The following is a 12,952-nucleotide window of genomic DNA, read 5'->3' as shown; positions in this document are numbered from 1 at the left end:
TACCGGACGTTTTGTCTGATGCCTCTTCTTTGCTCATTATTTAGTTATTTTGTTAAATTGAAATTTTCAAAAACAATATTTAATCACTATTCACTTTTGCTAAATGACAATACTGAAAGGGGCTACTCCTATTGTTTTTTGCACTATTTACTATTGGTGGGTTACACTCGTCCAAACTCCTGCACTTGCCAATGAACTCCTTCGTCTGAAGCGAACTCATATTTAGTAGCATCTTTTGTATTTCTTTGCATTGGCTTTGTTGTTATTTTTTCGCTGTATAATTTGCTAAATTATTATTATTTAATAGGTTTTTATCAAAATCAACAACAGTGTTTATCTGTGGGCATAGTTACCCACATGTCAATAGTGTTAGTATGTATGCCAATTATGGTGACTGTCATCCTTTTGCAAATAAACGGCCACGTTTCTCGCAAGGGCTTTTGTGAACCTCTTTTGAATTCATTATTTGATTAAATGTCTAATAATTTAATTAGCAATGAAAAGGAACATTTATTTACCTTACCGCGGCTTTTACTACTATAATTTTATTACGAACACTGTAACCAAATGAGTTTGTACTTGACTACCATTCGGTAGTGTCTGTGTTCGAAACCCATTGTAAGCGTGAAATACCTAATGATAGAAATTTTTTTCTAATAAGGTCACGGCACCATGGCAGGCAAACGCAAACCTCTGAGTGTATTTCTGCCATGGAAATCTTTCTTATAAAAAACATTTGCCATTCGGAAGCGGCATAAAACATAGGTCGCTCCATTTGTGCAACAATACCAATAGGCGCACCACAAATCGGAGAAGGAGCTCAACCAAACATCTAAGGAAGAATGTGTGCTCCAATTATATATATATCGCACCCTAAATACAAAAGGGTCACAACTCAAAATGTACTTCTGCTCAAATATGAACGAGACGTTATCAATAAAACGGTCCGCGGATGACATATGGCAAAAATACATTTTTTGTTTTTTGGTAGGACTGTTATAAGCTTACATGGCAAATTTCAGCGTGATATGTCACATAGTTTGTTTTCTGTGCTACTGTAAACAAGTCAAGCTCGAGTGTGGAAAATTTTGAGTTGTGCCCCTTTTGTATTTAGGGTGCGATATGTATTAGGCCGGGTCGATTTGTGGGGAGGCAAAAAAATCGCTCATTTGATTGAATGATCTTAATCATACTACGATTACGCTTAAGATTAAATCTTAAGCATGTACAATCTGTATAATGGACCAAAACAGTATAATTTTTTTTGTTTCAATCAGAAAAGAAATTGCGTGATATTTTCCGAGGCCGCCCCTCTCTCCAACGTAAACATCTCTCGTAATTTATGGACGCCCCTAAGCTACGATTGACGAGATAAAGACGGCATCGAAGGAGGAGATCATTAAGATAAAAAAATGAAATGAAAAAAACGTTGACACAAGTGCATAATATCTCATGAGCATTACTTTGAAGGGGCAAAATAGATATTAATGAATAAATAAATAATTTTTGAAAAACACAAAATTCGCGATACCTCGTATGTATACCATATAATTGGCGCCTATACCCTTCTGGCTGTTTGGCCGAGCTCCTCCTCCAATTTGTGGCGTGCATCTTGATGTTGTTCCACAAATGGAGGGACGTACAGTTTCAAGCCGACTCCGAACGGCAAATATTTTTATGAGGAGAATTAAACTCGGAGGTTTATTATTGCCTTCAATTTGGTATTTCCTATGGTAGGCACACACCAACGCATTCAGATACGGCGGCCGCACAATAGTCAGTGCATTATTTGCATTGTGGCTACTAAAACAAGCAAAAAGCAAAGAAAAACACACAGTTACACATTGCATCAGTGGCGCCAGCAAGAGGAAGCGGGCCACCTGTGCGATCCATCTGCCAGAAAAATGTGAAACACAGATGGCGCTCCTAGCAGTAAGACTGTGTTGTTCCTAAGCAACGACAGGTGGGCATTCCCACTATTTAGGACTGGTAGCGGCAGGCTAATCACCTACCCTGTCAGAAATCAAAATACATTAACGAAACCAACACAAGACTGGGTCTTGTCGAGGCCCTATGTTCCTGAGAGGAGTGAATAAGGAAACAAAAAAATAACTAAAACTAAATCAGTAAGCTCGAACATTTTAGAACTATGCTTCCATGGAATTTTTCGTTCAGAATTGCCTGTAGAACTCCGCAATAGCCGAAGCAAAGTCTGTTATATTTTTCAAGAGCAAATTGACCTCCCCTAATATGCATACATAACTTTTCTTCAAAAGAAGATAAATCAAAAGTAGTGGCAAATTCGACTTTTTTACTCTTTCCCAACATTGGAACAATTACATTTTATACCATACCTCTGGGTTCCTTCGGCAAAGTTTCTTATTTTGATCCCTAGAATACGATTTTCACAGAGCAATGAGCGATTTTTAAATCGACCCGCCCTAATATGTATGTATACATTCTGTCAAAAAAGTATCGGGAATTGTTTATTTAAAAAGCGCGTACACACATATGTCTAATTTTTTTTCCTGGAATGTTGGTACAACTGTCCTCTATGGTTTCGCAGAGTTTGAGCGTGAGCGTGTAAATTACCTTATTTTTGGCATTTAATTATATCAGTCAACCGCAGGTGTGCTTTGCGATTCTCACTATGAATAAAAATAGCGAACAAAAAAGAGGCAGCCAATATTTCAAAAATCATTCGAACAGAAACACATCACGCTATACCACAAGCTTCACCAAAAAGTAGCAAGACAAGGATTCCTTGGTGGAACTCTCAATTATCCCAACTTCGTGGAAACAAACAGAATAAATGGCACGAATACAAACGCTTTCGCACTATCTCAAACTTGGTAAGCTACAAAAAGGCAAATGCTCTTTTTAAGCGCACCGCCAAAAATGCCAAGCGTAAGAAGTTCGAAGAGTTAACCGCTAGCATAAATCCTAACACTAAGCCCCGAAAAATATGGCATGATATTAAAATGCTCACTGGTTCAGGTAAGCAAACTACTTTCGCCCACATTAACTCCACAAATGGCGTTATCAGTTCTCCACTCGAAATAGCCAATTATTTTGCCTCCTTCTATGCTTCTAATTCAAACGACGCCAGCTTTTCAAGCAACTTTTCCTCGCCAAAATACAACTGTCTAAACGACCAAGCAAACATTACAAACAAATTATCACCTGCTGCCAGGACAATCGAATCGAAAATCACTATTAATGAATTGGAGTTCGCGCTCTCTACCGTGAAAGGTAAAACTACTGGGCTTGATCGAATTTCTTATCCTATGATTCAAAATTTACCCAGTTGCATGAAATGCAGACTAATTAATTTGTATAACCAAATGCTTAACTACGGCTTTTACCCTCAAGCGTGGAAAACTTCCTATATCGTACCAATTTTGAAACCCAATAAACCTCCTACTTCTGTTGAAAGCTATAGGCCCATCTCTCTGTTATCATGCCTGGGTAAAATAATGGAAAAACTGGTTGCAAATAGGTTGATGTGGTATATTAAGAACAACAAAGTTATTAGTTCTAACCAGGTTGCATATAAAAAAGGCAGTGGCACAATTGATGCCCTTTTGCACCTTGACTATGTCGTCACTCTCACGCACTCTCGTCAAGAAACCATGTTTCACTTCTAGTAATCGATTTGGAGAAGGCTTTCGACCGAATTGGAGTACATATCATTTTGAAACAATTAACTAAGTTGAAGGTTGGTTCCAAAATTATAAACTTTGTTAAGTTTTCTCACTAACAGAAAATGCAGGGTCAGAATAAATGGTTTTGCCTCAATTATTGTAAATCTAGAGAATGGAACGCCACAAGGGTCTCCACTCTCCGCGCTACTTTTTATAATAGCGTTCGATGAAATTGCCAAGTTGTCAGCGAACTATCCCAGTATAGAATGTCAGCTCTACGCCGACGAAGTTATCTTTTTCACGAAAAATGCTAGTCTTCTTTCAGTCTCTCGTATTTTCGAAAGCATTCTCCGAGACATAATGACATGGTCCTCGACCTCAGGCACATCAATTTCTTTCGAAAAATCTAAAACTTTGCACATTTGCAAAAAATCTAGTTGCTCTGGGTTGCCTACACAATTTTTTGGCCATTCCATAATGTTAGTAAAAGAAATAAAAATTCTAGGTGTTATTATAGACTCTAAGTATAAGTTTAAAAAACATTGTAAATACATAAAAGATTGTATTATGACACGGTTAAATATAATTAAATACCTATCTTCTAAGAAATCGTTTGTACATCCATCTTCACTTGTTCATGCATGCAGAGCACTCATCCTATCAAAAATCGATTACGGCCTTCCTATATACGGAAACGCAGATAAACGCTCAATTAGCCAAATATCATCGCCTTATCACTCTGCGATACGCAGGAGCATTAGAGCGTTCCCAACTACACCACTTCGAAACTTGTTTGCGGAAACAGGTTTGCCAAAGATTCCAGATCGGATCGAAGACAGTACTCATAAACTTTTACCAAAACTACTGTTCACCTACAATGTCAATCTTATTAAAGATTTCAGAAACGCATCTTTAAGAAAAAGGCATCCTAAAATTACGTCGGTTGTAGCCAAATGTTTGAGCTTGCAAAGAAGACTTGAACTGCCGTGTACCATTCGCTACCTCACAGCTGACACGCAACCTCCATGGACGATACGCAATATTCCATTTGCTATTAACACGCTGCAGCGACCAAAAGAACATACAGCGAAGGAGATTTACAAAGCACTGTTTACATCCGAAAAAGAAAAGTACTCCAAACAGGGATGGAATTTTATATTTACAGATGGATCAAAAACCCAAACCTCAACATCTTTTGCCGTCACAAAGGAAAACGGAGACACGCTCAAACATGGTTTTTTGCACCCAATATGCTCTGCTTTTACAGCAGAAACAGTGGCATTGTTGGAAGCCTCCATTTATGCCAAACAAATTAAAGGCAAAATAATTATATGCACAGACAGTCAATCTTGCATCAATGTCATCGGTTGTCCAACACACGATCAAACTCATATAAATACAATTAGAAATATTCTCATAAGCTATCCAAACAAAATTATGCTAATGTGGGTTCCAGGACATTCGGGGATTACCGGCAATGAAAACGCTGATGCCGCAGCTAGAAGCGTTTCTAATCTACCGTCAATACTTCATAAATGTTACTCTAAAAGTGACATCCTCCTAGAGATTACAAAACAACGGCGCATTTATCTGTTAGATAACTGGAAAAACTACCAACACCACTACGCTTTCTTAAATCCATCTAGATCAAAGATATCACTTCCTTCCGACATTCCATTAAAAGTTCTCAAACCGTACTCGCGCCTACGCCTGGGCCACACTATTCTCACACATGCACACCTCCTCCAACGTACGCTGCCAGCCGATTGCCCCTTTTGTGACGAAACCGCAACCTTAGATCACATTCTACAATCTTGTCGAGATCTACACACCTCCAGACAACAATTCTTTGGATCCTGTCCCGCACTGGATTTTCTTAAAGAGCCATCTGCAAGTAATATACTGACTGTCTACAAATTTCTAAAAACCAACGACTTGTTAAAACGGATCTAACATTTACCTTTGTTTATTTTATTTAGCTATAAGCATTTAAATATGATAATTACTTAACGTTAGACCTCATTTAAAGTACATTTACATTTTTTGTTATCAGACAGCCGATGGCCCATGCTGCTAGTGCTGCCGCCTCCTTATATTTGTATAACTTGTTATTATACAAATTTAATAATAATAATAATAAAAAATTTGTCTTAAATTTTGTGTTTTGAACGGGATTTCGTGCGCCGAATCATTGAAAATGTTGCAGAAAGTCTATGACGAGTATGCTCTATCAAAAACACGGGTTTACGAGTGGTATACGGCTTTTGCAGAGGGTCGAGAAGTCGTGGAAGATTTGCACCGATCTGGTCGCCCATCAACGTCTTCAACGGACGAAAACATCGACAAAGTCAAGGAAATGGTGTTGGAAAACCATCATTAAAGTTTGAGGGAGGTAGCTCGGGATTTAAGCGTGTCTCACGAATCAATTCGCAACATTTTACACCATAAATTGGGTATGAGACGGGTGGCTGCTCGACTCGTGCCTGCTCGAATCATTCCGAGAGAGTTGAGTTTCTTTCAAAAAATTCATCACATGAAGGCTGCTGAAGACATGCTTGAGCAAGTGTATTCGGACCCAACGTTTACCCAGCGCATTGTAACAGGTGATGAGACGTGGGTATATGAGTTTGACATGTAAACCAGTCAACAGGCGCAATCCACATGAGCCGAAACCCAAAAAACCACGTCAAAGTCGGTCAAAAGTGAAAGTCATGCTACTCGTTTTCTTGTATTGTGCACTCGGAATTCGTTCCAAATGGTTCTACGGTAAATAAAGTAAAGGATTCGAGGTAATTCCAAGTCACACAGCATGCATTCCTCGCGCATAGTGTCTTGTGAGAAAACCCACGAGACTCGAGAGCTGATATTTTGTCAACCTCAGAAGCTCGCCCAAGTGCCCCTGATCCACACGTGGCCAGAAGGATTTCGTGTTTGTGTACTTGCCCAACGCTCGCTGAGTTGGCGCGAATCCCATATTTCCAGGTGCAGACTGCAGGTATTCAGGACGATTCTAATTCTCTCCCTTCGCGGGCAAATCACCTCACATGCCCCTTGACTGGCCAGCTGATCCACCTCACAGTTTCCCGCAATGTCGCTGTGACCAGGAACCCAGATGAGGCATATGTCAAAGAATTCGGACGCAGTCGAAAGTGAGGTGAAGCATTCCTTGACCAGTTTAGAATGCACCGTCACTGACCCGAGGGCCCTTATTGCCGCTTGGCTGTCGGAGTAAATATTTACTTTCTTGACTGTTAGTACGCATATGAGCAGCTAATCAGCTGTCAATCGGTATCAAATATCGCCGAACCGAGAATAATCATTTTGCGCTTGAAATATTGCACACTAAAGTTTAGTCCGACATGGCAAGTAGTGATTTTTTCAATTCATGTTTCTTTCAAAACAATTTGCCTTACCCAGGTGAACTCCCGAGAAGTAGTTTGAGAAAACTTGGAAACTTGCATAGTTTGATAGTTGTTGCCACAAAGAAAAGAAATTGAGTTTGTTGGCGTTGTACTCAATAATTTTCCTTCCTTTAAAGGCTGCTGTCAAACTGTTCAAGTTTTGGCGTGTGCGATTCGTGGTGAAAAGATAAATCGGTGAAAAAAGGCAGCTTCGTAAGATCTCTTTTTCGCCATACAGTTCATACAGTTAATTTCCATAAAATAGTGCAACATTTGAATAATAGTTTTCTAAATTTTGATTGCGATACAGTCACAAACAGTTACAATCCGTAAGTAAGTAAGTTTTTCATCCGTTGTGGATTTAGAATGAACAGTCTGATCGTACAGATGCCATTGGATGACCACAAAACATCAAAGCCATGCCCAAGAAGAGTGTTTCTCTATGCAACCCTTTCTTATTTTTAAACAATCTCAATGCTTGAGAGTTTACTAAGCTCTTACGAAAAAATTTCCTCATCGTATTACTATGGGTACTCGAGCTTCAGTTTGGGGTCGGAGCTAGAAACCTGTAATAGATTTGGATTGCTGACTTAATTTCAGTATACTTGCAGAGTAAAGTTTTGGATTAATGAATACTCCTACAGTAAGCGAGCCACACGTCATTTGTCTCATCTTTAAACAAAAATCAAATTCGCACCTGAACCGTTTTTGTATGTGGCTGTGTGTGCAGGCAAACAACAAACAAGGATAGATGGTACATACAACGTGCATGTGTATGTGTATGTATGTGTACGTAAATAAATAAAATATTTCACCGAAAGCTTATCTTATCGCCTTTCCACTGTGAAGCTGTTACGTTTTTTCACAGCAGCTGCATCAGATTTAATTAATAGATATAACAGAAATTTAAGATTATAAAACAAACACTTTTACATTCATACATTTTTTTTAAAAACCCTAGTTTTGAATATATTTTCTTCTTTTCACATGCTCGGATGTATTTTATATAGAAGGAAATGCCCAAACCCTCACTGAAAAAAAAATTAAAAAAAACGAACGAGAATTTGAGGTACTTGAATGGTAACACAAATGACATGTCAAATGGTGAGCGTTACCGTGACATGCTCAAGGAGTTGTTTCCAAAAATTGAAGAGGATGACATGGACGACATTTGGTTTCAACAGGACGGTGCAACTTGTCACACTGCCAAAGTTACACTTGAACTTTTGGCTACCGTTTTTGAAAACCAAATAATCAGCCGAAATTCCGATATCAATTGGCCACCTCGGAGCTGTGATTTAAGCCCGTCGGACTATTTTTTGTGGGGAGCCGTTAAGGACAAATGCTATGCGAACCATCCAGAGACGATTGAGGCTTTAAAACACGAAGTCGAAGTTGCCATTCATGAAATTGGAGCCCAAACAATCGAAAATGTGCCTAAAAATTGGGTTGATCGAATGGTCTACTGTAAAGCCAGTCGTGGCAGTCATTTGAAAGATATTATTTTTCATTCATAAATGACAATGTTCAATCTTCAAAAAATAAAAAAGTTTGAAAAAATATTGATTAATTTTTTTTTTATAGCCGATTCAAAAAGCAAATTTTACATGGCCCACCCTATATATATATATTTTTAAGTATATTAAATTTTTGTGAATTGCGTTCAAAGTTTGGAGCTTGGAGTTATACGGTTTTTGTTGAATAATGTACTATATATTTACATAGTAGCCGCTTATATCATTTTTGGGTGTTTGGCCGAGCTCCTCATACTATTTGTGGCGTGCGTCTTGATGTTTTTCCGCAAATGGAGGGCCTTACGGTTTTAAGCCGACTCTGTTGTTGTTGTTGTTGAAGTAGTTGAATATTTCCACTGAAATATTCCTAATTAGTGACCAGCCCCGTTTTACTACCACTGTCTCGTGTGATGATGTCTTTTATTTGTTTTTTGTTTCCAAGTCAGATCCATTTAGTGAGGTCCAAGTATAACAGCAAATCCTTTATCTCGATGTCTGAGATCTCTTTAAGTTGCTGTACGAAAGGCTTACCGAAGGAGCGGAGTCGTTCCCTGGCTAGCCCCGGACATTCACATAAATAGGGGAAAAGACTTTCCTTCGCCCCTTCCGCTTGACAGCTTCTGCAGATAGGATTGAAGGGTAGATTGAGTCTAGCTGCATGATCCCCTACTTTCCAATGACCTGTAAGGGTTGCAGTGATGCGTGAAATGTTTGGCCGAGAACATCCTAACAGGTCAATCGTCCTTTGGATTTTGTATGACAGCCATGTGTTTTTTGTTGTAATACATGTAATTATTTGCTTCCATCTTCTTTCGGCTAAAGCAAGATAGTGTGAAGCAACGGATGCTTTTAATGTGTTCAGTGGGGTGGAGACTGTTACCGCCCCTGCTAACTCTAGTGGCGAACCTTTTCTTGCTAGCTCATCCGCTATCTCATCACCCCGTATGTTCCTATGACCGGGAACCAATATCAGAGTAATTTCAAGCTAATGGCTAAGCAATTCCAGCTCCTCTCTACACTGTAAGACCAGTTTGGATGAAATGGAGTTGGAGTCTAAGGCCTTTATAGCTGCTTGACTGTATGAGAAGATAGCTACTCTTGCACCAACTTCCTTATAGAGCTGACTCTGAACGGCGGATATTTTTTGAGGTGCATGAGGATTCGGAGGTTTGCCATTGCCTGCCGAGGGGCGACCGCTATAAGAAAAAAAAACTTTTTCTTCATTTTGGTATTTCCCCGAGATTCGAACCTACGTTCTCTCTGTGAATTCCGAAAGGTAGTCACGCACCAACCCATTCCGCTATGGTGGCCGCCGTATGTTTATTGAATATTTTTTATTATTTCAATAATGACCTGCCGGGGCCGAATGCGTTGGTGCGTGACTACTATCTTGAATCATCAAATGACAGAAAACTTTTTTTTCAAATGGCAGTCGTCCCTTGGCAGACAATGGCAAACCTCCGAGTGTATTTCTGCCTTGAAAAAGCTCTTCATGAAAAACCATTTGCCATTTGAGACGCACGGAGAGCTCGACCGCCAAACACCCAATAAAGGGCGTAAGCGCCAACTATTTAAGTAGATATATTATTTCTCTATTATGAATTTTATAAATGACTTCTGTGCGTCGCTCTTCTTTTAATAATTCTGAACTCACACATTTTTTTACATTTTTGCTGCTTGGCGTAAAAAATATACTCGGGAATCCTTAGTTTTAGTACTATTTTTGTTTTTTTAAATGATGAAAATACAGCTCTAGGGACTCACTGGTTACGACAACTATCATGAGTTTTGTTGACTTTTGCCTCATATCAAATCTAACTGCAAACTTGGTGAACTTATAGCAGTTCCCTTTTATCCAGAAGCGATCCAGTTAATTGCGAAGTTATATAACACAAAATAACTTACAAATTATATTTCATATTGTGCTTTTTGTGTTGTTAAACATGCACCGAAAAAAAATTGAAATACAAGGTGAAGTCCAAAATAAACAAGACTGGCGTCATAAAAATGTTTTTGATGGCGCCATCTTTTTAATGAGTTAGTGCGTTGGAAGTTACATCACTAGCTGACTTCTGGTGAAAGCTTGGTGATATTCGGTTCGGTGGAAGCGAAGTTATTAAGTTTAAAGTATCAAAAGTCATCATTGAAATTCATGGAATCGGAGAAATTCATGGAAATTGAGGCCCAAAAATTGCTCAGAATTCAACATTCGAAAGACTTCATAAAAGAGGCGAGAAAAGGCGAGGCGTGATGTTTCCAACATGAATCTGAAACTAAGCGTTAAAGTGCCGAATGGAAGGCCCCAGATAAGCCACCACCCAAAAAATCCCGTTTGGAGAAGTCAAAAATCAAGTTGGTGCTCTTTTGTTTTTACGATTCCAAGGGAATTGTCCACAAGGAGCTCCTGCCAACGGGCCAAACCGTCAATGCAATTTTTTATCTTGGACATTCCGCTCAATGAGCTGAAACACTCTTTCGAAAAGCTTCTAGATCGCGCAAAACAGTGTATCGAGGCCAGGGTGGACTATTTTGAATAAATTAACTCGAACAGAGCTCTTGTAACTTCTATTTTAGCTCAGTCTGGTTTATTTTGGAGTTCACCTTGTAAATATCCAATTCGCATTAAAAGAAAGCTATAATTTTTCTGCTGTTTCGTTTTAATGTAGATTGAACAACTAATATGCTGAATTTTTTTTTTTAATTTATATTACGGTACTAACCATCTACTTTGCGTACTAATTTTAGGCAAGAAGCGCTTTCCCCGCTTTCTCCATCCTTCATAAATGCAACCCTATATAAGGGAGTGTCAAAACTTCATTGTCATTACTCACATAATCTATTTGACTTCTACTTAAATCAAGGTTTGAATCAAGGTTTTCTTTGCCTAAAGCTACAAACTGTGAAATTAAAAAAAAAGAGTTCTTTCCTTATTAAAAAAAAAGTTTTTATGAAGTAATCAACAGCTGTGCACTGAACGCACCCATCTGTCCATTTCGATATCCTTACCTACGTAAGTAATTCCATTTAAAAGTCCTTTATCGATCAGCGACAATTTGAGATCACATTCAGCACTCGGCAAGATGTACGATATCACCGAAGTCTCGAGCACTGTAGCCATAGCAGCGGGTAGTGCACAAATTAATAACAGAATATTAAATGTACCAAAACCAGCCACATTCATAGCCGTTTCAAACTCCGCTGGTGCATCTTTACTTGACGCTTCTGTTTGCTTTTCAGAATTTATATTGAGATCTGTGAGCGTTCGATTCAGCTGCATGCCAGGCACATTACCCTCGACTGTGGGAAAATTACCATTAAGAAAATAAATTTCACAATTCCTTTTCAGGACCACTCAATGCTATTTACCGGACGTTTTGTCTGATGCCTCTTCTTTGCTCATTATTTAGTTATTTTGTTAAATTGAAATTTTCAAAAACAATATTTAATCACTATTCACTTTTGCTAAATGACAATACTGAAAGGGGCTACTCCTATTGTTTTTTGCACTATTCACTTATGGTGGGTTACAGTTGTCCAAACTCCTGCACCTGCCAATGAACTCCTTCGTCTGATGCGAACTTATATTTAGTAGCATCTTTTGTACTTTTTCGCATTGGCGTTGTTGTTATTTTTGTGCTACGTAATTTACCCGTTTTTATCAAGATTAGCAATAGGGTTTATCTGAGCGAATGGGCATTGCTGTCTACATACGACTACACGCAAATGTATATGTACAAGTGTTTGTATGTATGCAATTATAGTGACTCTCATCCTTTTGCAAATAGGCAGCCACGTTTATCGGAAGAGAACCGCTTTTGCAATCATAATTTCATCAAATATCTACTAATTTAATTAGCTAAGTAATAACGGTTTTTTAGGGTTAGTCAATGAAGTGCAACAATCATTTAGCTTATTGTGGTTTGTACTACTACAATTCTATTAAAATAAATAAAAAATATGCATCTACATTGTGATAAGCACCTGTCCAATAGGGGGTTGCTTCACTATTTTTTTTTTAAATAAAAACAAACGTTTTTCTATTACTAACTGTTAGTCTGTTCCCAAGTGATGCACGCTTTACATACCTAAATTAGCATGCGAGCAAATGCCTGCAAATGTGTATATATTTTGCAAATTCAAATCAAATAATAACAGAAGTGAGTACATTTTAGGTGCTTACGTAAAGAGACAACACTTAGGCAAATAATACTTTTGAGCTAATTTATGACTTACTACAAGTATATCAACGAAGAAACGTCATGATCAGGATTACTGTATACAGTGTGAACCAAATGCTTACTTTTTTTTAAATCATACATCATAGTTTTTATACCGACTATCTTTACTCTGAATAGCAACTAATCTTCCGCACCGTAAATTGAGGTTTTCCGCT

General features: G+C 38.4%; 1 protein-coding gene across 2 annotated transcripts in view; it reads right to left on the bottom strand.

Moving 5' to 3' along the window:
• LOC128857835 (synaptic vesicle glycoprotein 2B-like) overlaps window positions 1-12,136 on the bottom strand; it is a 30,069-nt gene extending 17,933 nt beyond the window's left edge. Inside the window, exons 1-2 of one of the 2 annotated variants that reach the window (XM_054093617.1) lie at window positions 11,926-12,136; window positions 11,566-11,856 (exon numbers count right to left, since the gene is read on the bottom strand). In XM_054093617.1, the coding sequence (XP_053949592.1) occupies window positions 11,566-11,856; window positions 11,926-11,959 (325 nt within the window). In that variant the 5' untranslated portion in view covers window positions 11,960-12,136. Of the gene's footprint in view, window positions 1-3; window positions 180-11,565; window positions 11,857-11,925 lie in introns of those variants that run through there. The other variant, XM_054093616.1, reaches the window with a different exon arrangement.
• Between the last annotated feature and the right edge of the window lie 816 nt (window positions 12,137-12,952).

Source organism: Anastrepha ludens, chromosome 3 (genome assembly GCF_028408465.1).
Source record: "Anastrepha ludens isolate Willacy chromosome 3, idAnaLude1.1, whole genome shotgun sequence".
Lineage (NCBI taxonomy): Eukaryota > Metazoa > Arthropoda > Insecta > Diptera > Tephritidae > Anastrepha > Anastrepha ludens.
Note: the sequence above shows the minus strand (reverse complement) of the source record. Positions and strands in the feature narration are given on the sequence as shown.